The following is a 27,955-nucleotide window of genomic DNA, read 5'->3' as shown; positions in this document are numbered from 1 at the left end:
CCGCCGGGGTGCCCCAGCCAGCGCCTGACGCCGCCGCCCCGCCGCCGCCGCCGCCTGCCCCCGCTCCGCCCCGTCCCGTCCCGCCGGGCGGTACCGGCGCCCTCCCGCACCCCCCGCCTGACCGCTGCCTCGTCGCCGTGCTGCTGCGGCGTTTCCTCCGCCACGCGGTCAGGCGCGGCGGGGCGGCCTCGGGGGCCTGAGGCGACGGGCGGGCGGCGGCGGCGGCGGCGGCGGCGGGTGGGGATCGGGCGGCCGCTGGCCGGGGCGTCTCGGCTGAGGAGCGGGCGGGCGGTGCCGAGATGCCGCTCTTCGCCCCCAACCCCTTCGAGCAGGACGTGGGTAAGCGAGCGGGACGGCGGGGCGCGGGGAGGCCGGGCGCGGCTGGCCGGCAGGGCCGGGAACGGCGGGGCGGCGGCGGCCTCTTCCCCGCGGCGGGCCCCGGGCTCCTGAGGGCTGCTCGGTGAGCAGCCGGTCGGGCGGGCCCCGAGGGGCTGAGAGCTGCCGGCCGTCCCGCCGCGAAGCTTCAGGGGAGAAGCGGCCTGCCGTGCGCGAAGGAGCCCGGGTGCCCCCCGCTCCGTCCCGGCCCGCCCTCGGGTCTGGCGGTGCGGTGGCCTCCGCAGCGGCGTGGGGCCGGTCCGCGCACGGCAGCCGCGGGCCCTGGCCGCTCCCGTCTGCCCGCCGCCGTTTTGGGGCCGGTCGTGCCCTAACGCCTCAAGTGTCGGGTCTGCGGCAGGGCTGCGGGGTGCCTTCCCGTGGCGCCGCTCGGTTTGCCGGGTGTCGGCGCAGTTCAGCGGTGCGTTCAGCTTGTGGCTTTGGTGTAGAACTCGAGGGTGTAAGCCAACTCTGTTAATGCCAGCAGGAACCCGTTTTTACGCCTGTTTCAGTACCTGGCGATTCTAGAGGCTGATTTGGGGGCATCAAGCCCCAGCTGACGTTTCTTCCCATTACAGGACCGTGAGGCAACTTTGGCTGGAGTCGGTGCCATCGACGGGGTGAAGATGATGACTCAGTTGTTTTGTTTTGTGCCTCTGCTCTGTCATGCTTTCTTGAGCACCAAACTTGTTCTGTATGTTGCTTTTTTAGGGTTTTTTTGGCTTCCTTATTTTTTTTTTTTTTTTTTTAAACAATGCCTATTCTGAATCGAAGCACTGGAAAAAGCAATTAAATTAAGCTAGATACCAGAATCAGATTTACATTTCTTGTTATACTGGAATTTTAGGTAAGAGAAGAATTCAACATTCTTGGGATTTTTGTCAAGGCCGGGGTTGTACACAGATGGAAGAGGTTGTTGTGAGTGCTCGTATGACCACACTGTCCCTTTTTTGTTGGGTATAAGTTGCACTGTTTTCTTACGTCTGCAAAGTTTGTGTAATAAAAGCATTCCCTTTCTTCTTCGTCTTCTCACAACCCATCGTGAGATTTTTAACGTTGACCTATGATTGAAATGAATGTAGAAGCTTGCCAGAACAGCTACGTGTAGTCCAGTTATTTCAAATACCTTGCGAAGTTTTGTGTGTGTTTTGCCAGACTTAACTTTCACATGGCTCTAACTGGTCTGTTTGCACAAGTGAAGACTTTTTCAACTGGGGACTCTCACAGCTGTGCAGAATTCTTTGGCAAACCTAAATGTTTCAAAAACTTCGAGACTATAGTACTTCAAAAGTGGCGATCTGTTCACTTGCAGTTTCTTAAATTTTGCCTTATATACACTGAGTGTAACTGTCTGCACTTACTACAATTAAACAAGTGCAACAGAATAGGAACTTTGTAATTATTGGGCCTAAATCTTACAGGCCTTTGCCAGGAAAAAAATTCTGTTTGGAGCTTTTTAAAACGTTTTTATTCCATTGTAAACTAGACCATCTAGAATACCAGCTTATCACATGTGGATGGTCTGTACTTAACTTGCAGTATTTACGTGAGTGGTTTTTCATGCTTTTAATATGCATCTGTCAAGATTTAACTTTTTTACATTTTGTTTTCCTTTTCATTTAAAAAAGAAAAAAGGTACATACCAAGAAAATAGTGGAGCCCAGCTGATGGCCTGATGCTACTGGAAAGGAGAGATCCTTTTCCATGGTCCCATCCACCCATGTTTGGTGTTTTGGTTTTTTTTTGTGTTTGATTTGTTTTTGTTTTTTTTTTTTAATTCACCATTGAGCTGATTCAACTCTTTTTGACAGAAAACTAATTTTCCAGATGGAAGTATTTGGCTTGTGAGTTCGATCATCAATGAAGGTGATGAGTTTGGAATTTTGGTGCCTTGAATCTGCTCAGCAAAGCCTGTGAAATGGCAGTGAAAAGGAGGAGCAGGGCACCCCTGCAAAGGTTAATGGGAAGAACAGGACCCCGCTTCTGTTAGCGGCAAGCGATGAGGTTGATCCAGCTCTCTGTTCAGATCATGCATCTCGTACTGCTGTTTTCTTGGAGCACCTTTAGAAAATGTAGATAAACACTTTTTTGCTTTGCCACAGCTGTTTTTGTTTTCTTGGTTCTAAACCCGTATGTTTGCTTTTCAGCAGAGCTGTGCAGAGGCTTAAGTCCTTGGCATCTGCTTTGGTTGCTTTGTATATAGTTGCAGTGTCGCAAGATTAACCTACGGAATAGTGTTTTAGAGGGCTGTCGTTTCTTTCATCTGTTTTTTGTTTTTTTTTTTAATTGAGAGGATAACCCAAAACCTCAGTTCTTTAGAGTGTTAGAAGCTTTTTAATTTCCTGTCTAAGTCTATTCATAGTTAGTTCGCATGCACTTGCTGTTTTCCCAGCATTGTCCTTCCTCTTAAATAACCTTCGTCTTGTAAGTAGTTGCTCCTTCAATAGCCTGTTCCCTTTCATCTTTTGTTTAGTTAGCCTTCTTGCATAAGATTGTTGACGTGATGGAGGGAGTAGGAAGTATTTTCCTGTGTAGTTTGACTGGCATCCAGAACCGTACACCACATCATGGATTACGTGATAATTTGTATGATAGCGTTTCATGTTTCCTTGTGCTTTGTGGAAACGTTTACCTGGCGTGTTTCGCTCTAGGATTGTATTTGCCTTTTTGTGGCTGCCCTACCTTGGTGGCTTGTGTCCTCTTGAGCTAGAACTCGGCGTACTTGTCGTCCTCCTCTTGTTTCCAACTGCTGAGCGCTTCGTCTCTAGGAGAATCTTTTATTGACTTTGTGTGAATTTGCATTTTGTCCTGCTAACTGTTACCTTTTTCTACTCAGTCCGGTCCTCGAGGGTTTACATTTCCCCTTATGTTGTGTTTTAGCCTTTCCTTCTATTGATGATACCTTCCAACCTCCTGCTAGCTTCCCTGTAAGACCCTTCCCTTGCTGTCAGTGTTAGCCAGGATATATTAATATTGATTTCAAGACTGATTTTTGAGGCATTTGGGGAGTAAACTCCCCCCTCCCTTATTGGAGTGCTTTACGTTACTAGTAGAGTGATCCAAGAACTGCAGCTAATATCTTGCACGTGCCATCCTATGGAATGCTTCTCTGCAATCTGAACAGACAATTGATCTTAGGTTAGCCTTTGACGAGATGGCCTTGCCTAGAAGAGCAGCTGCTTTCTGTTACAATTCACCATGTTTCCCCTTCATTTCTCAGTTTGTAATAATTCTTATCTTCAACGTTTGGCCTAAAGTCTTGCAAATGTTTGAGGACGAGCTAATTGGGGTTTTTTTTGGCATGTTTCTTGGGTGTTTCCTTTTTTCCTTGAAATGTAGGGACAATATTTTCCAATCTTCAGGCCGTGGCTTTACCTTGATTTGACTGATTAAAACTCTTAAATTCTGAGCCTGCAATTTTATGGCATTTCTTTCTCATTTTTGAGATTATTACTGGTCTGCTCCCCCACCCCTGCCTTGATTATTTGTTTAATACATCATAGGCTCACTTTTTTTGTTTTTAATTACATTAGGAGGGATGGTTTATTATATAATATGTGACTGTTGGTAACTTTCCTTTTGGTGCTTTCCAGGCTGTAGAGCACAAGTCTCTGTTAATCCCTCCCCAGTCTTTTCAGTGTTTTTCTTGCAGTTTGCAGATTGTCTGACAAACAGAATTGTTTGCTTTTCAGGTTATTGGCCAGTTGGCTCAATGAAACAAAACGTCAGCCTCGCTTTTTAAGCAAAAATTGTGTCTCAAAAAGCCTTCTCAGTGAACTGGATTGACATTGCAAAAAGTTATTTTAATATTCCATTCCGATCCAGTTTTTTTAGACTATACCGTTCAGTGACATGACTGGGGATGGTCACAAGCAGGGTTGCCGTTTCAGGAAGGACCACGTGGACTGTGCAGCGTTGCAGGAAATGCAAGTCATATGACTGTAGTGTCATCGTGTCTGTAATCGTTAATTAAAGCAAAGCTAAAATTTTCTAATTTAGCTGTACAAAGGCAAGGCAAACAAATGAAGGTGCGTGGGATTAAATTTCTGGTTTTCATCCACAAGGTTCTGCTTTATCCTCTGAAAAACGGCAGCCTAGAGTAGTCCTCAATTTTTTTGTCTTTCACTTTTCATATATGAACTCTGGTTTTACATACTTTGGCTCTGTGTGAAACTTAAAATCCTGACTGCACATAAATATTTCATTTCACGTAGCTTCGGGTGGCAAATCAGTCTCTAGAAAATTTGTATTTTAGTGATCACAGTCTTTAGCAAATGCCGTATCAAATTGAAAAGTTCTTTGTGTTAAATCAGTGCTTGAGTGCTTGTTTTTTCTGTTTCTAGCATAAAAATTGACACACGTGGAAAAGAATGTTAGGTTCTAGTATTTTATTTTTTTTTAAACTGACATGTTATTTGGCATTGTTGGCAAGCTTGGCTCAAGGGAATTCAAGACTGAAGTAACTAAATATTTTGCAAGTTTGAAGGTCGTATGTGCTAGGCAGTGTAGAAGTAGACCTGTCATCAGAGCAGGATTGCTGATTTCGCTGTGTCAACTGCTAAAGCTCTATGTTAAACGGGATATAGATTTCCAGCAGAAGTGGTCAGTGAGAGGGTTGTGTTGTGTAACAGCGTGATGTACTTTTGGTAGGAATCAAAGTGTGGCGTTGGTCACCGTGGCAGAGATGTCCGCAGAACTTTTGGGGTGCCTGTATCATGCTTGGGGAATTCTGGGGCCTGCGAGGCTCCCGCAATTCCCTTTCTTTTCTTCCTTTTTGCGTTCATAAGCTATTTTAAGATTCCCCCAGTTGCTCGTGCTTCCTTACTTCTTGCCATTGCGAGCATAGATAGATCCTAGACCTAGATCTATCCTAGATCCTGTAGATCCTAGATCTGCAGAATTCTCAGTGTTGTATTAGAAATGGAGCGTGCTCCTTCTGTATTTGCGAACATCCCTGTGCTGTTTGTGTGTTCCTGAAAACGCAGCAGGCCTCGAGAGCTGCACCGTACGAGAGATGCACCGTACGAGAGCTGCAGGGGACGGAGGCTGCGAGCTCTGCCTGGTGTTTCCAGGCCTGTAAGAGTCAACGTGCAGTAGCACACTTAGTTATGAATGCAGATCTTTGACGTTACGCCGGGATCTTTAGAGACTGAGGACCTGATGTTTGAAAAGATGTAAACAGGGATGCTTTTGAGGATTGCCACGTGTTGCCCAGTTGCAGTCCTCCGTATTTTTTCCCCTGTCTTTTGGTGTTATTTATGCATATTATCCATCCTTTTCTTGTGAAAAATGGGAAAAGAACTGGTGCGGTGAGGCTGGCAAGGCTGACGTTCAGCTCTCCTTTCCGATGCAGCAGTCCTTTGGGATGTTGTGTGGTAGAGGGAGGGTCCTGAAAAACTTGACTTTATCGTGCCATGGTGAAGCATTACCTTTTTTTCTGGTGACTGTTTTAAGGCAGTAGCTTGCCAAGCATTTCTTCTTTTGGCAGTAATATCAGTAAACAGCTCCCATTCCCTTCCCAGCTGCTCATTTTAGTGCTCTCTCCTCTCTTGTGTTGGCATAGTTTTTCGTGCAGCTGCATGGCAAATCAGATCGGGGAACTGATCCAGTTAAAAATGATTAATTGTGGGGTTTTTTAATTCTTTGTGGGTTTTCAAAAATATGCCAAGCAGCGATAAAAAGAAGCATATCGTTATTTCTATAAAAGTAAGCTCAAGTCTAGTGTTTCTTCATTAATTGGAGGACTACAAAGTATAAGTCATAGCATTTTTTTTTTAAAGTTTATAGTCTCTCAGCACTGAAAAAATCTTGGAAAATGCATCCTCCCACATCTGTTTCTTCTGATCAAAGTCCATGTCTCAGCATCTGTGAAGTAGTTCTCCTTCAAGATTATTCTTCAGCTGGAGCTCGTGTTAAGCAAAAAAACAGTTGATGTTAAATTTGTCATGCTGGCAGGGAAGAAAACCACAAAAGTTGTAAGAGTTTGCCGTAGGGCAGCCTTCATATTCTCACCGGGACCACGTCTGCTCCTAGAACAGGCTTCGTCGATAGAAGGGGAGGGAGTTTGCATTTGATACGCCTCCGTGTACGAACGTGCTGGCTGGGGGAGAGGAGGAAAAGCACGGGAGCTGTGAGTAAGTAGTGCTAAGCGTTAGGGTAGCCATGCTGTTCTCGAAGGTGCGGAGTTGAATACGTCTCAGTGAAGCCTGGTGAACATTAAGCCTTGCTGTCGACAGTGGAAGAGTTGATCGGGATAGCATGGGACATCTTCCGTCGTGGCGGGCAAAGCTGACCGTGATTTCCTGTAAGCATCCAGGAGAAGGTCAATATATCCTCTGGCAAGGGTCTGCTGGAGAGGCCAAAAGCGACGCCTGCGTCTACGTAACAAACGCCGTAAAGGGTGGAGAGCTGTTGATGCATCCCGGCAAGGGAGGAGAGCTGTTGATGCATCCCGGCAGGCTGAAGGAGCTGGAGCCCCACAGAGCCGCACCGCTGCCCTTGTTTTACCCCGTTCCTTGTCTGGCACTCAGGGGGGGATATTTTTTTTTTTTTTGGATCTGCATGACAGCATGGACTGCTTGGTTTCGCGGTGTTTACGCTGCAGGGTCAGTTTACAAGCTTGTGTTTGACTGGCTTGTAAACAATCAAAGTAGTTTTAAATTTCCTCCGTATTTTTGTCCCAGTAACTATTTCAGTTTGTGAAACTGAGTGCTTTTTACTAGCAAATCAGATAGGTGTGTCCTCTCAAAGCATCTTATATGTATTTTGCGGATGCAATTATGGTTTTTTACATAACGTCGAAAAGTAGATTACCTGTTTTGATTTCCCATATTAAAAGGAGAGTAGTGGAGGGAAAGAGAAGGGAGTGTAGGAAGAGGAAAGTTTGGAAGTCTGGGTTTGGGGTTTTGGAGCGTATGAAACGATAAACAAAGCTTACACGTATGGCAATACCTGTCTTCAGGCTTGCCTCGCTGGTGGTGCCCACCCGTGTCGAAGCACTCCGTGTCTCGGCTGAGCTTGCATCCTCCGGAGTCGGCAGGCATTGCTGAGACCTGAAGAGTCCAAGTGCAGCGTTGGTCACTGCTGTTTGTGGCAGTTTATGCTTCTGAGGACTCGGGTGTGAAATACAACCTCAATTTTTCTTGGCTTCCATGCCTTTTTGTTGACCTACCACCATTTCTTACCCTTTACTGTTAGCTGCTCCCTCTCTTCTCGTGGAAGAGGGGGACGTGCAGAAGAGGCATCTCTAAAATATTCCGGGCATTTCAGAGGGGAGACAGGTTTCAGATCAGGGTGACACCAGGCAGTGGGATTAAATAACGTGCCCAGTCTGTTTTATAGGCATTGGCGCTATTTGTCATTGGAAGGCTGGCTTTATATGCACAAGTGATGGCTGCTGTCATTTGATGAGATGGATTAATTTGACTGACAAGTTTTGATGGGAGGATTTGTGCCACTGGGGATGGAGACGTGCAAGGCGATGCTTTTAAAAAGCAGTTTTAGCTGGCAGAACTTCATAGGAAACGCCAGGCTGAAGTTGTGTGCACCAAACGTTGTGTTATGCTGTTCTTTTGTGTTCAGTACTTAGGGTTCACATATCCAAGAACTGTGCATATGGCGGTTGTTTTGGTTTGATTTTTTTTTTTAATAAAATGAATGCTAAAGTATTTAAAATTGCAGACGTTCATTTATTTTCAAGAACAAGCAATGAATTTTGTGGTAGTATTCTAAAAATACTGATGTACTTAAAAGAAAATTTAACAATTATGTCCTTTCTGGGTAAGTTTTTAAGAAGGTTTGTGCTGTAGGAACATGCTTTCAACACAGTATTTACTTCCCTTAAAGAGTTAGTCTAAGCTTGCGAAGATAACCTATGGCCAAAATCGCAAATTGCCATTCCTCCTCCTTGGTCCGCCTTTACATCTGTAACAAAAGGGTTTTTAGGGGCACCGTTGGCTGCTGTGCTTGCGTTTTCTTTGTGGAAGCCATTCTGCTGAGCTAGCCTGCGTATTCTTGCAACTTTTAACTGCAAAACCAAGTAGTGAAGCAGATTATCAGAGAAGACGCTTAATTGCCCACATGAAATTGGGTTTATCCTGCAGTAGTATTGCTGTCAGCAAACCTTGTAGTTCTGGACCAGCTGCTGTCACACAACACCATCACATTAACAGCGAGTGACCATTATGTTCTGCTTTAATCTACTAAATAGTCTTTAAAATACTTGTTCCCAAAGGGATTTAGTGGCTTCTCTTACCAAAGTAAAATTCTATAAAAGTACTTATTATGATATTACCATGATTATGAAGTGCATTCTGATGGGATTAATGTATAACATAAAAATCTAAAAGAACCTATCTTTGAATTTAGTTTAAATATTAAATCGGCAGGTTAAAATTCAATCTGAAGGCAGCAAATGCAATGTATAAAATATTTAATTTGCTGTTTATAAGCTATTTTAATAGAGCTGTAATATTTACATGTGATTAACATGGCTCTTATAAAAACTTAAAAGCACAAATAAATAACACTAAGCCTTATCAGTTAATATATAGAACGATATGCTGCAAATATTAATCAGGGATACATTCTTTCAACAGAGCAGTCTGGTTTTTGTTGCCCCCACTCTGTGTTCTTTATTAATCCTTCCATGCCATTTATTTTTCTCAGCACTTGCTGTGGTGTTTAGATTTCCTGAAAAATCTAGTAGAAAAAAATATTCTAAAAGTGTGTTGAATGAGGAGATGGCTTTCCTTTAGAGTCCTAAAGAGATTTTTTTTTTTTTTTTTTTTTTCTTGGAACATCCATGTGAAATATTTAATGGCACGCAAATGTTAGAAGACCTTGAGCAAACTCTAAACTAGGGCTATGACTTAAACCTGGAATAACTAACCAAACTGTACGGAAGCGGTTCCTTTTTCATCATTTCCAACATTACACTTCAAGAGTTGTTTCTGTTTTGGGATCTTCTAAATACTTATCGCATCTGTTAGTCCAGTGCTGAAACTGTACGTAACACTTTACGAGACAGCAAGAGTTAGCGCTAATCTGTAGAAGACACTGCCTCTCAGTATTTTGTATGTGGAGTCTTTTTCTTTTGTGTGTGTGACTGAGACAGCGTTTGTTGCCTACAATCTGGACTTAATAGGGTATTACACTTAACCAATCTTGTTTTTCTTTATAGAAAAGGCTACAAATGAATATAACACCAGTGAGGACTGGGGTCTTATTATGGATATATGCGACAAAGTTGGAAGTACTCCTAATGGGTAAGCTGTATCTCAGCATTACAACGCGTAATTTCATGTTCATGTGAAGAAGAACGCTGTTTCAGAGAGAACGCGTCTCAAAATACTCAGCGTAGTCAGCTATGCAAAAAGTGCTACCAATCTGACACTTCTACAAGCTTTACAGATACATGTAGTTGGCTTTAAAATTCTTTGAAAGAAATGTTCCAACAGGATTTCTAGTAGAGCAATTTGTGTATGCCAAGTGCATTCCAATTTTTATGGAGTTTTGCACAGCAGACCAAGTTATTCATATTTAATGATCTTGCATAAATTTCGAGAAACAACTGTGCCAGTAGAAAAAAGCGAACTAGTTTCTTTGCAGAAACTTAGCTAGCTAGGACAGTTAGCTGTTTATGATGACAAATTTGTCTGTGTTCATTCATTAGGAAGAGCGGGACTGATGGAGGAGAAAAGGGGAAAAAATGGGGATCAAAACACAGATCCATTTGAATCAGTTTAGCCTGAGTGGTAATACTGAAACATAAGTGGTAGTTCAGTGATCCTGTAATGGTCAGAAGTTTTTGCTGAATTTTAAGGTAATCTTTTTGAGTGATAAGATGTTTTAAATTTTGAAGTAAACCTGAATTAGTGCATAGGCTGAACTCTTAAGTGATCTTAGAATTTTTAGCAGTTATATGGAATGTTTAAGATTACTACACTGAGAAAGTTCTTTTTGTATTAATTACCTCCCACAGGGAATAATAGCAAATCTATTCAATCTGGGAATCTTTAGTCCGTAAGGAAAAAAGTGTAGAATGTCCTTCGAGTCCTTTCCTAAAAATCTATTTTTTTTAGTGCCAAAATACTTTTGTGTAGGGGGCTGTTTTAAATCTACTTGTTTTGCGGGAGGGGAGATTGTAAAAAATGTAGGTTGGGGTTTTTTTTTGTAATGCAAAATATATAACTGTATATATAAAATATATAATTAAGTCTTAATGTATATTTTTGTATATACAATAAAATCATAAATTCTGAATTTTAAATGCCACTACTGCTAGCATATTTTACTTAAGTTTTGTGTAGTTTTCTTCCCTCCTGCCCTTCGCTAACAGCCATCTTCTGCAAATAATAAATATAGTTGCCTACCCTTAAATAAATATATAGTTTAACAGCAAGTATGTTGACTTTGTTGGGTTGCTTGTAGATTAACTACGACCAAACGTACTCAGTATTAGGACTAAACCCATACTTCTCTGGCTGTGCGTGCATCACCAAGTAACTCCGCACGATAGGGCTGGAGTAGTAAACCAGAGTGGTTGGTACTGAAGCCACTGTGTCCATCCGATTTGTAGCTCGGGATGTTTGGGTTTTTTCCCTCCTTGAGAACAGGTTTAATCTTTTCTCCTAAACTTAATATCCACACCAGCATTGGCGCAAATTTGTCTGCAGATCCCGTCACCGGCTCTGACTCTGATGGCTCCTTGGGAGGCTGGGGCACATTTGGTGTGCACAGAGGAGCTTCTGGCTTAGTTTCTTCCAAAACGAAATTAATTTGCGTGCGCAAAACTCCACTGTGAACTAAATGTGCAACATGTGGGAATGATCAGAAAATTTGTTTCAAAACTGCTCTAAACCAAAATGTGAATACAGATGCAGCTTATTATCATCTTTAATATAGTGGCATAAAATCTTTCTCACTACTGTACACACAATACATTGAAACAGACATCTTTTGAAACAAAACAAAACCTTGAAACAAACATCTTTTTTAATGTTAACAGTGAAACGGTTTTGGTTTCGTTTCTGCACAGGCTTTTTTTAGGCTTTGCCTAAGGTTGCAATTCCATGACGACTTTAAATTGACAGGGGAGAGAATTTGCATTGAAGAGGGTTGTCCAATATTTCCTCTAGCCCCTTGTGTGATGGATTCCTGGTGAATCTGGTCTTGGCAACGACCTGGCTGAAAACTAACGTGCTCAGCCAGATCAGTTCCTCGATCCAGGCACTGCATGACTGCTAAAGCCTCAGTTGGGAAGGGAAGGGGACTGCATTGCCGTAGGAAGGGACGGTAGGTGTTTGGTCCGCTACTTTCATCAGTGGCTTTCACTTGTGGCTGCGTAAAGTGACCAGGGAACCAGAGCCTTAGTGGTGAAGGGCACAGGTCGTTCGAGCCGAGATCGCCAAGCGACATGGAGAAACGCAGCCTTGCGGAGACGTTTCTGTGCTGCGAGAATAGAGCAGCTCAAGTATGCTGCAAGTGATGTTAGTTGTAAAGATACTGCATCAGCTCTTAACACTATTATTTTGAAACCCCTAAAAACATGAGATCACTGTGTAAATGAAGCCTTACATATGCCTCAGCCCATGTAGCTGCTGTGTGCCTTTAATGCTCATTCGAAGTATGATACTCCTTAGTAGAGTAACATTTAGAGTGCTAGTCATTACTCTGTACTTACCTCAGATTTTGCTGAAACAAATGATAAAACCTTTATGTATCCTTAGTGTCTTGAAAATGGGATCCAAGAGCTGACAACCTGTGAGCACAATTTTTCAGTTAAATCCATAGAGACCCTTTACAGTTAGCCAGTAAAATAACCATGTATTTAATCATCACTGCTCCTCATTCTTTTTTATATGTAGATATTTCTTTCATTGACTCTTTCAAATCCCCTTCCTCAGCTTAATGGCAATTGCTCCCTTTATGGCCTGTCTGCAGTTTTATGGAAATTAATACAAAATGCCAGTGTAAAAATGGAGTGTGTTCTAATCCAATACACATACAGGAACAAAAAAGTAGTTAAATACTTATTTTTTCTAGACTAGCTCTGGCAAAAGTTTAGGTTAGGTTACATTTTTTTCAATAGACCCAGTTTTGTTTGCTTACCCAGCTTGAGTATCTGGTATCATTCATTCCGCAGATCATGCCAGTCACGTTTATCGCTAATGGTTTCTTTGTTCCTTTTTCAGAGCAAAGGATTGCCTTAAAGCCATCATGAAAAGAGTAAATCATAAAGTTCCCCATGTGGCTTTGCAAGCACTTACAGTGAGTAGATTATCACTATTTTCAAAAACCTTTGTGTTCTTTTATGTAATGCAGCTATTAAATGTGTACTGATCAATTAATACCTTCATATATTTTCAGTAGAAGTCAGCCAGAGTGTGCATGCTGAACAGAGGATTAAATTTAACTCTTTTTAAGTATGCTTTTATTTTGGATTATTTTCATTGTTGTCGTACATTTTCACAATTGTATTTCTGTGGTCAGCTTTTAGGAGCCTGCGTATCAAACTGTGGAAAAATATTTCACTTAGAAGTATGTTCACGTGATTTTGCTAGTGAAGCTCGAGGTATAATAAATAAGGTAATTTTTTATATCCTTAAGTACGGGGGGAGAATTATTTTGGTAACTTCTTTGCTTTGTCTCAGCATAGCAAAGAATTGGCAAAACTAGTGTTGTAGTTAATATGCATTTTCTAGTTTTGGTGTAATTGCAGATGCTGCTGGCTGTTTGTCTTATCACTGAAATTCATGAAATTTTTACTATGAAAATATAATATATTAAGGAAGTGACAAGCTACAAAATTACATGAGCAATTTTAATTAAAATCTGTGACTCTTCCTAAGCTCGATTAATTTGATAATGGTGAAGGCAGCTTTTCTTGAAGAGAGTTTTCATTTGGCTTGAATGAAATTCGTGGGCTGAAGTGCAAAGAGAAAACTGTGAGAAAGTTAAACTACATTTTTACAAGGAAAAGGATAAAGTCTTCAGATAACTAACTTAGTTTCCAGAGATTCTCAGAATGCTGAATGAGGAGGTAACCCAAGAAAGGAAGGCCTAAATGGTTAGGGTCAAGCAGCTGATGGGATCTAAATCTGGATGTAATCAATTGAATAAGCAGAAACAGCTTTCCCCTAATTACTGCTCCAGTTGAAGACAAAAATGGCTAATGGGTTAAAGAGAAGTTAGTCTTCAAATATATGGGAGGCCTGGAATCATCAGAGGTGGAGCAAAGCAATTAAGGAAACTAATAAAATTGCTGGGAAGCAAAATGAGTTCACAGCTCTTCTGTTTCTCGCTTTGCATGGAAAAATAGGTCTTAAAGTCCTCCCCTTTGTTCTCATTAGCCATGGTCCATTCTGAAATAGAACATTGACCTTCATGGTCTGACAGCACTTGTGGATGTAAAAACAAACCTTTAATCCCACTGAAGAATGGTCTACTGGAGCATAATTTATTTTGTTGTTGGGAAATACTTACGCCTTACCCATGTCCCTGGCCCACTCGGAGGAATAATCTTCAGAGGGCAGATAAAATTGTACTTTCTCCCTTTTCTCCAAAAAAAAAAAAAAAATTAGTTCAGACAAGTGTAACAAATGTCTTTGTGCTGATAGTGAGCCTCTCAAGCTACATCTCTTCTTTCAATTAAATGCATGTTTGAGCCCAAACTTGTCAACGTTCTTACTGTTCAGCACATGTTTACATGTGAGGCACAGGCTTCCAATGCGATCTGAACTGCACTCAAATGAGAAATGTTGGCCACGGACCACATTTGTGCGGTCCCAGGCTCTTATCCAGACAAGCCCAGTGAAACGGATGTAGGTGAGCCCAGCAGGCCCCAGAACACCGACTCACCAGCAAGTATCCTGAGGTTAGTTTGGATGCTTCGGGTTCGAAATATAGTCTTGTCATCAGCTGTCAACAAAACCAGAAAGTGTACGGAGTCTGAAGCGCTTTGGTCCATGTTTCACCCTCATAGTGTTGCCATGACCTTCACATATATTTTTGCTCTGTTGAAGAGTTGTTCTTTTTGCTCCAGTAAATTTTTTAAGGCTATTACATGATTGCAGGATTAACAGCAGCTGATGTTTAATGTGACTGAGGTATACTCTGAAGGGTGTTCCTTAGCCATACGGTGAAGTAATACATGACTCTGACCCGCTTTTCTGAAGGTGGGTTATCACTTTGGGTGAGGTTGTTAGCACAAAATTTGCAGCGTTGAATGAAATCAGTGGTCCTATGTGGATCTAGCGTAGCTGTAAATCCTGTGGATGAAGGTGGAGGAAGGGGAGCTGTCGAGGCTCTTTCGAGTGAGAGGCTAGAGAAGAATGTGGGAGCCAGAGGAATTGCAGGCAGAGCGTGAACTTGATCTTGGTTTGCCCCCGCTGCGAGCAAATATCTTCCTTTACCAGACTGTGTCCCTGCACCTCAGTTCCTAATTCAGGAGCTAATAATATGAACTGTCCCATGAGCCGGGTGACACTGTACATCATGTGTAATGCGCAGTTCCTTTCTGTGAGAGAATCTGAATCGAGTAGACATACGTGCATACGTATACACAGAGACGGTACAAAGATCAGGTTTTTGTGGGATCCTATCACCTGAGAAGTCAACAGGGAGAAGCGTGTTCTGGCATCTGAGGAGAAGACAGCAGAGGTCATAAAAGGTAGGGAAGGGGTATTGTCTTGTAGGGAAAGCCAGTATCTTAGACCAACTTATGTGGCTAGGAAGGGAATAACAATGCAAATTAGAAGTAATGAAGAGAAATTTGAGGTAAAGTGGAGGGTAACTAACATAGAAGTGCAGAAGAGTTGGGGTAAGTGTGGTAGATAGCCTGAGTTTCTCCAAAACTGTTGAGGTGGAAATGTGGCTAACATTTGAAAAGTCAAAAAGTTTGTCAGTCTTTTTCCTTAACCATTCCTTAACCACCTAAAAAAATAACAGCAGTATAGGTAGGTGAGCTGCCTGCACGATCTAAACTTTGGCTGTGCAAGGAAATTTGCCTCAGAGGGTTGCTGCAAGGGTTGAAGGAGCCTGATTTAAAATAACCAGTTGTTTGGTAGAATCGGGGAGATCTGAACTACCTGCAGTCTGGTGCTGCGTTGGGGTGATGGTGTTGGACAAAGCTATGCCAGCTTTCCAATGAAAGGGTGATGCTCCAGGAGCTAAGCATGCTGTCTGTAATATCAGAATCATTGTATAAAAGACCATATATTCTGGGCTCTGTTTTCCAAATTTTCTTAATCAGGACAGTTATTAATTACTAAGGATACCTAGAGTAAAATGGTTTTGGTAACAAAGTTTTACCGAGAGGGAACAACTGTTTCTGTTCGTTTTGAGGTACAAGCATCCCTTCCTATGCAATTTTGTCTTCTAGGCTCATCCAAAAGTATGTGAAAAGCTAAAAACTCTAATGGTGGAGTGGTCGGAAGAATTTCAGAAAGACCCACAGTGTAGCTTAATATCTGCAACTATTAAATCTTTAAAAGAAGAAGGTGTAACTTTTCCCGCAGCTGGATCGCAGGTAAAAGCTGGTTTGAGATACATGGTACTGTTCGGTTCACTGTTCCTGGCAGTGAACAAAATGAAACGCTGTCCGAATGAGATCTTTTGTGCTTTCGATCAGAGGAGAGTAGGATCCTTGTTCTGGTTTGGTTGCCTCCTTATGGTGAGGTTCACCTCTATTTATTCTGCTTTTTTATGCCCTTGCCTTCCTAAGAAAAATAAGAATAGACTAAAGGCTATTTCATGATGCCCTTATGAGTTGTTTCATTTTAGATCCTTCTTTTCTTCCGATCATTTTTAGAGCTTCATTGAGCTGTCACCACCTTAAATCGAAGCAATTCAACACCCACACTTTGTACTTCGTGTTTCATGGTTCTACTTGCTGACTTGGAGCACATACCTTCACTTCTCTTCAGAGCCGCACAAAACAAAGGGCAATATCTGGAATTGAGGCATTTTTGAAGATGACCTGTGCTATGCTTTCCTTTTCCAAGCCCCCATTTCTTGCTCATGCAGGAATTGCCCTGGCTCTGCAGTACATGGGGTGCTCCAATCCCGAACCTCACCCTTAGTATTTTACTTCTGGTGGTGTATTATGCCTAATCTTCTAGCTGGCACATGTGATGACGGGTGGTTTTTTTCTGTGCTTTATTATTGATGCTTCTAAATATTTCCATGTTAGTTATGAGTCAGGTGAAGATCAGTCCTGACCTGCAGCTTCTATCACGTATTCCTTACATGAAGTTTACTTTTCTCTGTGTTAAACCCAGAGGGGTTTTTTACTTTTACAATCTTTCCTTCCTCCACAAAGATGTTTTCACTTCTAAATCTAGGATATGTGTTAAAACATATGGCAGAAACATGGAAGATATACAGTACTGGCAAGCAATTATGCTTCCTTTCCTACAAATACATATAAAATGACATCTTGATGTTTTTACCTCACACATTTCACTTCAAACAAGCAAAGCTGAGGTTTATTATTATTTGGTACGCTTGTACAGAATTGTTTTCTAGGACCATCGATAAGTCCTAGACGTGGCTAGTGTCTGAAACTAGATTCTTCATTCCTGGTATGTGCGGGAAGGCTTCCTTGTCAGAATGAAAACGCCAAGAATGATTTCACTCTGCTGTTGTGGAGACTCCTGTTGTTTAAGTCTGCCGCTCCCAACTTGATGTACCTTTGCTCTTCCTTCCCGTTGTCCCACCAGCAGAGATAGAGGGTCGCTTTTTGCTGGGATGCGGAGAGCGATCTCCCGTTTCATGCTGCTTAATAACTTGGGTCTTTGCAGACGTAGGACTCCAAAGAGCTTTTTCGTCCCTTTTGAAGGGAGGGGTGGAAGAGTGGAGGGCGAAGGTGGAAAGAATAGTCATTTAAATGAGTAGTCTCACTTTAATAAATGAGACTAAAATCATTATTTAAATGAGATCAGTTATTTAAATTGAATCTGATTATTTATTGTACTTTGTTCCTTGCTGAAAACAAAGTAAACCCTGGCCGAGATTCTGAAGAGTGGTAATTTTTTCTTCTGGAAGGTCATCTTGGTTCAGTAATGAAATGCTACAGTAGGGCAGCTAACCAGGAACAGCTTATTACTAATTTTTTTAAAGTATAGAATCGGAGAGCTTTCTTTTTTGTTTGTAACCTGAACTTATTCTGTTGTTAATACATATGCAGGCTACCACAAATGCTGCAAAGAATGGCTCATCATTAAGTAAAACCAAAGAAGATGAAGATATAGCTAAAGGTAACTTGCTGGGGTTAGACTTGTGCTCTAGAAGTGTTGTTAAAATGCACGGAAATAGGAAGTTGTGCTCTCTTCTGCTGCATAGGGTTGAAAACACGGGAAAAGGGCACAGCAGGTTGGGAACTAATATACTGTATCATTCAAAATGGTATGAAGGTGTCTTCCTCATGGATGAGGATCCGGGGTAAGACAGGTTCTTCCCCATCACATAGGCTTTAGCATTGTTTTGTGCCTCCTTTCTCTCCAGAGCGCCTGGGCTTTTCCCTCCTGCACCCACGTGTTTTATTTTAGCTTTCATCTTGATGCTTTAAATAAAAAATCAAACCAATTAAATGTTTTATTTCTCATCTTTCTTGGATATAGTTACCGTTGCTCAGATGTCATAGTGAGGAATTTATAAGTATTTTTTTTGGTCATGCTGATGCTGCTGCTGACATCGGTAGTGTGTGCGCTGCTTCAAGTAGTGGCCTGTACCATGAAAAGCAGAGTGTTTCTTAAATGGTTCATAACTTGCGCATCGTTACGTCTTGTCTTTCAATCCTGTTGCGGGGCAGAGTAAAGCTGTTGAAATGTGAAATACGGCTAGTAGTTTGTAGCAAAGATTTTAAACTTAAAATACTAGAGAAGCAGATACAGACCATGTTTATAATATAGCAATAAATATTTTTCTTTTTTAATTGGGAAAGCAAACTGCCTTTGTATACAGGGATAAAATATACAACTTTTTTTTTTCCCCTCCTCCCCTGATCGTAGCTATCGAATTGTCTTTGCAAGAGCAGAAACAGCAACAAATGGAAACTAAATCCTTGTACCCATCTGCAGAAATTCAGCAAAACAATCAGAACTCAAGGAAGGTGCGAGCTCTGTATGACTTCGAAGCCGTCGAGGACAATGAACTCACCTTTAAAAGTGGAGAAATTATTTTTGTTTTGGATGACAGGTATAATACATCCAGTGGAGGTGCCTTTATTCCAGAACTGTTGTTTTCTTAGGATAGCAATTTTTTCCTCTGATGCTGTTTTCCCCACAGAAATGTATATTGTCACTCTGGCCTCCCTCAAATCCCTTTGTCTTCCACTATTCTTTCCATACCCCAAGTTTTTGACCTCAAGTCATTTCTGGTGCAGGGAGAACCTCACTGTATTACGTTGGGTATTTCATGCTGTGGTGTAGGTCCAATTTGTAGTTTTTAAGATCAATGTTCGTTGGGTATAGCGTATGTCATAAGAATATACATATGCATTACAGTGCTAAATTCCAGCTGCTTCTAGAAATTGCTAAATCTCTGGCTATCAAGCATCACATTTGCCAAGAATAAAACTGAAGAAAAAAATACTTAAGATAATTATTGTTGTTATCACCGTTGCCCCGATGATAGCTAAGAAGCAGAACTTCTTTCCTGCTAATGCTGTTGTAATTTAATAGACTGTGACAGATCAATTATGTTTCTAATGTCAGTCCCCACTTGTGTACTTCTTGTAAACTTTTAGATGAAGCTATAATGGGCTATCATCTAATCAACCTAAAGAATTGAAGAGCTGTGTTAAAGTTTGAGTAATCGCTACTGAATGATTTTACTTCCCCCAGTCCCTCCTCCTCCCCACCCGTCTGCCCCAGCTCCTGTCTTTGGCTTTCCTGCTGGTCTCTATAAATGTTCTCCTTTGCCTTTGTTATCGGATACACAGGGAAACAGTGTATTAGGTACCACAGGTTTTCTGTCAGAAGTCCAGAATACGTCGCTGACACTAGCGTTAATGTTCAGAGTTTTGTAACACATCTTTATTTCCCCAGTGACACCAATTGGTGGAAAGGTGAAAATCATAGAGGAGTAGGACTGTTTCCATCTAATTTTGTGACTTCTGACTTAAATGTGGAACCTGAGGCAGGTAAGTTAGCTGCTAAAAGCTGACAGATTATTTTAGAAAGGTGGGCTTATGGTGAAACTACTAATCAGCCCATCAGCAAAATAATTTCCTGAAATCGGCCCAAGGAAAGAATTGAGAGGGAAATCCTGCCCTTGTTTCAAACAAGCGAGTAAGCGTTATACCACTGCTGTAGCTCCCTTCAACGATTTCTGTCTTCTGCTTCTAAGTTGTTACCTTTTTGCTATTACAGAAATTCAGTTCAGGCTACCATAATTCTTTGTCAGTAACATACTACATAGGAATCCGGTAACTTGCCATTTAAAATGTCAAAGTCTCTTTTCAGAGATCAGACCTAGTATAGAATAACATTCATACCCATGTCAGTGGTTTGTAAGAATCACATTGTTGGCTTTATTCATGCTCATGATACCAAAATAAATCTTAACACTTACGACTTGGCTGAAAGTAACTGTGTATGCGTTGGAGGTGTTTTTAGATGCTAATATGACTCAAGAGTCTTTCCCTTGCTGGGCCTAGGTTCATAATCGGGCTAACAGCCCAAAGGAAGCAGCTGGTCAGAATGTTTTCTAGGCAAACCCAGTTTCCCTTCTCCAGCAGCTAGGTGCGTCACTGCTTAAAGTACTTATTCAAATTTCTCTCTCATTTAAAGATCTGGTGGCAAGCAAGGAGAAAAATATGTATTTTAAGTTAGCACAGTAACGCAGCTGCAAAAAAGAAACTAACGTTTGTTCTTTCAGCAACTGTGGATAAAAATTCTGTTCCTGAGGATACTACAGAAGAAATTAAGAAAGCAGAACCTGAGCCAGTTTATATAGATGAGGTATGCGGTCACTTTCAACATTAAAAAATTGCTGAGATTTTGCATTAGTTGAAACATTCTTTTGTTACTGAATGTTAGCGGATAATTCTTTTTATATAAACAACTTTTTTTATTCGAAAATTTAAAACAGTCTCTGCCATGCTTCAGAAATAACTGTTCTTAATCTTCTCTTCACCTTTCAGGATAAGATGGATAAAACACTGCAGGTACTTCAGAGTATAGATCCTACAGATTTGAAGCTCGATTCTCCAGATCTTCTAGACTCAGAAGGTACTTTGAGCACTAAGTTAGCTAGTTTTTGCATTTCTTCTCACAATTACCTGTTGTGGATTGAGCTGGTAATTGTTTTGCATTTATTTTAAGCTTAGAGAAACGGTGGTCTGTACAAATAGTGTGCTGTAGAATAGCTTATTTCACAGTGGAAGCATGGGGCTATACGTATAACTCTAAATTTTCTAACAGTTGCCAAGCCAACTCCATGTTTAGCAGAGTAATTTGCATAACTTCCAGCTAGTGTACAATGCCTGATGTTTGCAAGGTCCATCCACCCATCAAAACTCTGCTTGAAATAAGCAATTAATTTGGTGTCCAAATTTCTCCAAAACAGCTGCTGGCTAGGAGGGGAGAGGAAGTTCAGTTCACTTCAGAGCCAGTTAGTTCAAGGTGTGTGACGACAATTGAGCGTACATTAAAAAAGGAGTGTTCCCAGAGTGGGAAAAGTGAAGGTAAAGGAAGCTCTGCAGTACAGCAGACCTAGACAGGTTCATAGGCAGCCTAGGTTAGCTGTTCCAGTAGGAGGTGAAAGCCATAGGTCTTGCACAGCGCAAGCAGAAATGCAAAATTTCCCATGTTTTTCATGAGAGGCCTCTTGTTTGAGAGGGTGGAGGGAAAGAGGAGAGAGGGTGACAAAGCAGAATAACCAAAGTGGTTTTCCTGTCTGTTCGGGCTGGAGGAATGGGAGACACGTGATAACTAGGTGCACTCTCCAATTTCCTATGCTATTTTAGTGTACTCGGATAAAGTATTTTTTGGGTGCATTTAAACTTCTACTTGTGTAAGACGTTAACTACCTTGACACTTTTGTCTTCACAGATATTTGTCAACAGATGGGTCCAATGATAGATGAAAAACTAGAAGAGATAGATAGGTGAGGCATAACGTAGCTCCTGTGTTACTTACTATGATTTACTTTAAATTGTACAGTTGTATTAATTTTTTTTGGTACTTTCTCCTTCATCTCCCAAGCTAGAAAATCTTGCAAGAAAGAAATTTTGACAATTCTGCCTTTATTTTTTAACACTTAGGTACCGAAGTCCCAGTGTGTGCACTAAGATTTGATTGCTGCTCTCCAGAACTTACTGCCTAAGCTGCTGGGTGCATTTTATATTCGCACTTTTTGACTGTAGCCTTTTGCAATCTGTCTAGAGCTTGGTATTTTCAGTCTGCTGCTGACTGTCCTCCATGACAGGAAAACCTAGTCAACGCTGTCTTCACCTCTTCCCCCTCAGACTCCTAGGGATATTTGAGGGTGAAAAGAAAAATCTAACATCTGTAGAGCTGCTTGCCTTATTGCAGCTGGGGAGGAATGGTTGTTCACCACTTGGACTCTCCCTCAGTCCCATTGGAATAAGAAACAGAATGGCAATTTTACAGTATAGATGTGTAAGAAATCAACCATCTACCTTTTAAGGTTTTTTTTCTTTTCTAGTCTAAGACTAGATGTTAGAGAAACCTAAGCGTTTGCATGTATTTGCTTTGAAACAGAAAACATTCGGAATTATCTGAATTGAATGTGAAAGTTCTAGAAGCTCTGGAGCTCTATAACAAACTGATGAATGAAACACCGATGTATTCAGCCTACTCAAAACTCCACCATCCTGCACAATACCCACCTACATCTTCTGGTGTTTCAGTGCAGGTCAGTACTCCTTTCTGGAAATAGCGACTTTCCTAATATAGATTTCTATTTAAAAAGATGACAGCAAAAATGAAATGTACGCTTTCTTGCTAGCCTACGAACAATCTGATGTTGCCTGGTGACTTTTTATAGCCTTTAGAATAAAATACCATTTATGCAGTAGAACAGAGGACTTCAATTTGCAGTTACCTGCTTGTACAATAAGGTATAGCTGTTAATTTTGGTCTACTTAACAGAAAGATACTGTATGGAAAATACTAAAAGATTCCTTCCATGATTATTTTTTTACAGTTAGAATTGTCTGTTTCAGCAGCTTGGTGGATGTTCTTGCTGTGAGTCATGTCCTCAGTCTTAAAGTAAAATGTTAGCTTCTTATCTAATAGCCGGGCTGTGAGTGAACTTTAATATTAGTGCATTAATCATGAGCGCAGTGTACTTTTTCCAAATATAGAAACACTAGGCTGGTTTTAGCTCTCTTTTTGTTCCTTAAGGAATGAACGTGTTGTATTAGGGGGTGTAGTTGCTCCAAACTGGTTTACAATATCTCTAATGTGCCATATTGAAGTTTTAAGAAAACAAAAATGGAGGAGAAAGAGAGATTTTAAAGATCCTTTTTGGAGAAAGCGTAGAACGAGTGTTTTTACTTCAAGTGAATTTTACTTTAATGTTAATTGTTCAGTGGGAAAAGAATAGTTGCCATAGCAACTGCTAGATCTGAAAATATGTCAGTTAAAAGTAATTCTATGTCCTTAACCGCTGGTAGCGATGGAAAATTCATTATATTTGGAGGTTAAAAAGTAATTTCAGCCAAAAGGCAACTGGAGTTTACTGTTTCTTCCAAGATGCATTCTTCCAGCTTCCAGCGGTGAAAAAAATACGAGATAATGCTAACCATGCTGAGCTTAGTGCAAAACCAGCGAGCAGCATAGACTTCTGTAGACTAAGCATGTTATACCACCTGTTCTAGCTGAATTTTGAGTAAAGACTTGCATTATCTTAAACCAGAAATACAAGAAACTGAAGTTTTTGCTTTCCTTTTGTGTTACAGTCTTGGAATAGTCCCATGTTTTAATTTCCAAAGTGTGTTAAATAACAAATCTCATATGGTGCCCATCTTCCTACTCAACTCTGTGCATCAAAGTATGTAAGGATTGAACATTTTAAAGACAAGGCAAACCGGAGAGAAAGAAATAGGGTTTCTGGGAGGGGCAGAGGTCTTGTACGTGGTACAGAAGGTTCTTCTTTCAGGTATGAAGCGTTGACCTTGTTAGCGGTGCCTTTCTGCAAAAGGTAGCTTCTGATGAAATAACGGTTGCCTGTCTAAAACGTGTTACGAGAAGTTACATGTTTTGGTTTTAGAACCTTGTTGGAAAAATTAATTGATGTTCATTCAGCCTTTGAACCCTACCGTATTTGGTCATTGTAGTGGTATTCTGTGCCACATTTGCTGCTACTTAACTGAAAAGAAAAGGTATACAATGTTTTTTTTTTTTTTTTTTATTATTTACAGTCATATCCTGTACAGCCACCTAGTGGGAACTACATGATCCAGGGTGTTCATCAAGTCACCATTTCCCCAGGTTATAGCCTAGGACCGGATCAGATGGGGCAGTTGAGGTCCCTGTCTCAAAGTGTAAATTCTTCTGGAGCAACTCAGCCAGCTCAAGCTGCGTATTTAAGGTATCGCTTCAGCAAACTGTTAAATCGCCTTCTTCCTGATGGTGATTTCACTACTTTGCCTAGAGGTTGCGTGTTCTTAGGATGTTTACAATGACACGTAATACTGGTTTTGATCATTTTGAAAATACACAGACAGCTTTTGGACTAAGCAATATTCCTATTTGCAAAATCTGCTTGTCAGATAAATAGACGCGAACTTGTCAGAGTTGGATTTGTTTTGGTTTGTTACAGCCCAGGACCGGATTCTGTGTTAAACCAGGCGTACGTGAACCAGAACCCTGGCCTTCCGTCAGCTGCCAGCACAGCTGCCTACACCCAGCAGCAGATGGGAATGTCAGTGGATATGTCGGCTTACCAGAATAACGCGTCGAGTTTGCCTCAAGGACCAGGTTATCCCGTGGCAGTTCCTGCTCATTCCGTTCTACAGCAACAAACAAATTACCATCAACAGCCTCTCCTTTAAAAACAAACCAGCTCGTGTTTCTGAATTACCGAATAAAGGTTGCCTGACCTAATGATTTTTACGAATACCTGTCACAGATATCAAACTACATTTTCCTTTCTAAATAACCCAACTTACTGCATTAGGGTGATGCAGAGTAAAAATATGCATCAGATCTGATTGTTAAGCATTTGCATAAAGATAGCTTGAACTAGATTAGCTGATGGTTTAAAATCATTTCAGATTACTTTGAGCCCTTATTTCAGTGGTTTCAAGAAACGCCACTTGTGAACCTTAAGTTAAAAGATTGTCCAAAAGTAATTTTCTTTTAAATGTGTTTATGAAAACTTGAGGATGCTTAATCATTGTTATGCGTTGCTCTCGTTATGCATTGCCTCCTCCGGTGTCTTACTATAATCTTTCTATCCAAGTGGCTTTAGAGAATCTCTGCAGATCTAGAGACCACCTCTCCGCGCTGCTGTAGCGAGCTTTACAATATGACGTGCGCTGCGTAATTGGAACAACTGCACGAGTCCAGCAGATGAGAGCTGAAAGAGAAAATGATTTGATATTGTGACAGTGAGGACCATGTACCTACAGAAACATGAGAAAGGAGATTTTTACAGTGCTGCCTATTAGATTTTGGGAAACTACAGAGGACTTCTGATGTGTTTCTCTTGAAGAAAACAGGTGGGGTTTTGCTAGAAGTCGCTTGTCATTTGGCAGAGGTGGTACTGCAAGCACAGGGCTCCTTTGCAAGAGCAGGGAAGGGCTGCTCCCGGCTGATTGTGTGGGCACTCTGTGGATGCAAGGTGCTGAACCAGAAACTTGTACAGAATCTCTTTTCTTTTCCTTTTTGGATGTATTTAGAAGTGAAGGAGTATTGTAGTTCCTTGTGGTAAAGGAGGGGCTCAAGAATGTTTGACGCTTAAGACTGTGAGAATCTGCCTTGTTCCCTTTCCAGTGGGGAGCCGAGTGGAACAGGAATCGTCTTTATGGGACCAGGGGGCTCTTGCCTCGCTTGGATTTCCTTTCTCTGCCACCGTTTCCATGTCTAAATAAACACCAAATACAGTCAGAGAAACTCTCAAACTGTTTGAAAAAGGCGTATTTAATGCACTATCCGTACAGGCAGAAGACACGTGCTTTGCGAGTGGAACTGTGCTCCTCATTTAATGCAAGGAGCGGCTGCATATTGAAAACGACAGACGTGTCTTTAGGAAAGGAATTGCCTTGGAACTGTGGAAGCGTAGCATTTGGTGGCTAAGAAAAGAAATCGAAGAATTTCTTCTCTGATGCACTTTTTTAATGGGTGGGGTTTGTACGAGAGGAGCAGATGAGCTGAATTATCTTTCAGGAATGTGGGATCTCTTTCTTTTATTGTTTCAACCTCTGAAAAAAAATCGCTTCATTCTCCTCCTATTTACCTACTCACTTTAGCACAGTCATATTTATACCTATTTTAACAATTTTATGATGAATAATAATCTCTAGATTGGGAAAATAATGGAAGCAAATCACTGATAAAAACATCTTGATTAAACGCATGGAATTCCCAAATGTCAAAACAAGTATGTTTGGTGTATAAATTTTCTACCGAATGAGAACTATCAGATTGTAGACTGTTGTTGAGTAATAAAAACGACCCTTCACTCAGCGCCACCTCCATTTCTTTTACACTTTATTTAATTCTTTAGTATCATGACCTTGTTCATTTGCAGCCTCATGCTTATGCAAGAAGGTATTCAGTACCTGCTCTTCAAATCATTTTTTTAAATTTAAATTTGTGCAATCAGAAGGAAGCTTTTGGCTTTCCTTTTGACATGACTTTAATTTGTCTTCATCCTTCCCCTTGAAGTAATTTAGTAGAAATAACACACGTTGCAATACCGAAGTATTTTGATAACTTGTTCCTTGCGTTCTTTAAGAAGAATAATTCATTTCAGTGCTGCTGTTCAAAATTCTTATTGTTTGGAGATTTTTTGGTAAGAGTTTACTTTGTTCCAAGCGGGTATGTAGGCAGACTAAACCTTGCTATCATTCATAGAGATTCTCCATGTTTGTTAGCAGATTGAGATTAAGGTAGATATTTTTCTTGGATTCAAAACTTTGGTCCAGCAGAAATACTGAGTATCTTAAATTGAGATGGCTAGGCAGATGTGATTTGATTATGTTCAGTTAATTATTAAATATAAATAATGTATATACTCATTTGTCTGAGACTTTCTACACAGCTACATATATGCATACTGTTAAAGCCTGAAATTTTATAAAAGCAGGATTTGTCATTCTGGCATCTCTTATATTCCTAATTCTGTGATATGCAACTTGTAGATAGTGTAAAATAATTTAATTATTGTTAAAATAGTGTATTTAGAGGGTTTTGGTGTTAATAGGATCTGTTTTTTCTCTTCATACTTCTATACATTATCATATTTATTTTTAAGGCCTGATTGTAACTGAACATGCTGCCAAAGGATTTATCTAACTTCAGATTTCTACATTAGGTTTCTACCTACTGTTTTGTATCAGGAATCAATGGTAGATAACTTCTGCTTTTTCATATAAACTCTTAATGGTTAACATAGAAATTTGTGCAACTTTATAATGAGAATTTTATTGTAATATATTTGTTTCATGGGTGTTGAAAATACCAATACTAGATACATCTTCTTCTCGTATGAGTTGGCAACCTATTACGTCTAAGTTATAGTCAGCTGAAAGCAACAGTTGAATTTGTCTGTAATATCACCGTGCAGAGAGGTGTTGGAGAAGTTGTGGTCTTTGATCCAGCCTTGGTGTGACAAATGTACTGTCCATTTAATTTGGTACAGAAATTGCAATATTAAAAAAAAATCAGATCGTTTCCGTAACAAGTAAACCTTAAAAATAATGTTCTGCGTTCGTTTTACTTTAGGTTTTGTTCATAGATGTTCATGGACTTGTGGAACAGTGTGGTAATTGTGAAGGCTGTCCCTCAGAAAGGAGAGCTGAGCGGGACATGGCTGCAGCTGCACTCTCTTACAGGAGCTATTTTCTGACAGGAAGATTTGGTTTTTTCTTTTTATCTATGCATCTTTTCTAAGAAATAATAGGCACTACTCTTGCTTACATTGAACACTGTGATGGATCTGTTGAATAAATGAATAACTTTTCAGAATTTATGGCTCTTACCAGTTAAATTTTACACGAAGCCGACTCAAACTGTTTTGAATTGGTGAAAATGAGAAATGAAGGAAAGGGAATACGGCTGGGGCGGGTCGTGAGGCCGCCTGAGCTTCCCCCGCGCGCTCCCTTTGCCGGCACCGTGACCGCTTCGGTCGGGCAGCGAGCGATCTGGCACCAGTGCGTGGCGTGGCCTGAACTCCGAATTCAGACCCAGGTTCTCCTTCTGTTTTGTCTGGGGTTTCAGGTGAAGGTGTACTGGTTCATAGCTGTATCGCAGTTCTTACAGAAAATTATCTGAAAGAGTTTGCAGTATGAAGAAGAGGGGATCTGTTTTATTGGGATATCCATTTGGCCTCCTGTCTGCAACACGTGTGCATTGCCTTGTGTGAATAAAACAAAGTTTCTTTAACA

General features: G+C 41.0%; 1 protein-coding gene across 11 annotated transcripts; it reads left to right on the top strand.

Annotated features, from left to right (window-relative positions):
- Window positions 1-42: 42 nt before the first annotated feature.
- Window positions 43-27,955, top strand: STAM2 (signal transducing adaptor molecule 2). Of its 11 annotated transcripts, none has more exons than XM_087730684.1 (15): window positions 46-339; window positions 9,554-9,638; window positions 12,567-12,642; window positions 12,865-12,960; window positions 15,755-15,901; window positions 17,561-17,630; window positions 18,384-18,570; window positions 19,422-19,516; window positions 20,254-20,336; window positions 20,519-20,606; window positions 21,429-21,483; window positions 22,101-22,254; window positions 23,765-23,934; window positions 24,166-24,435; window positions 24,808-27,955. In XM_087730684.1, exons 1-14 carry the CDS (start codon window positions 300-302, stop codon window positions 24,395-24,397), a joined length of 1,578 nt encoding a protein of 525 aa, XP_087586810.1. In that variant the 5' UTR covers window positions 46-299; the 3' UTR covers window positions 24,398-24,435; window positions 24,808-27,955. The 11 variants fall into 11 exon arrangements, 10 of the variants coding, with proteins under 10 accessions (XP_087586819.1, XP_087586810.1, XP_087586812.1 ...); XR_015698652.1 differs by having other exon boundaries at window positions 47-339; window positions 24,166-25,066; window positions 27,294-27,955; XM_087730689.1 differs by adding an exon at window positions 2,184-2,376 and having other exon boundaries at window positions 47-339; window positions 24,166-27,955.

The sequence above is a fragment of the Nipponia nippon genome, unplaced genomic scaffold (genome assembly GCF_047370975.1).
Source record: "Nipponia nippon isolate SJK-2023a ecotype South Korea unplaced genomic scaffold, ASM4737097v1 scaffold_5, whole genome shotgun sequence".
NCBI classification, from domain to species: Eukaryota; Metazoa; Chordata; class Aves; order Pelecaniformes; family Threskiornithidae; genus Nipponia; species Nipponia nippon.
The sequence above is the reverse complement of the archived record's forward strand: the minus strand, read 5'-3'. Positions and strand labels throughout refer to the sequence as shown.

Excerpts from the sequence above, each read along its gene's own strand:
- STAM2 (XM_087730684.1), top strand. The coding sequence starts at position 300 with ATGCCGCTCTTCGCCCCCAACCCCTTCGAGCAGGACGTGG. Across the intron at positions 19,517-20,253 it reads AAATGTGGAACCTGAGGCAG|CAACTGTGGATAAAAATTCT; the intron begins GTAAGTTAGCTG and ends TTGTTCTTTCAG. Across the intron at positions 21,484-22,100 it reads AAACTAGAAGAGATAGATAG|AAAACATTCGGAATTATCTG; the intron begins GTGAGGCATAAC and ends GCTTTGAAACAG.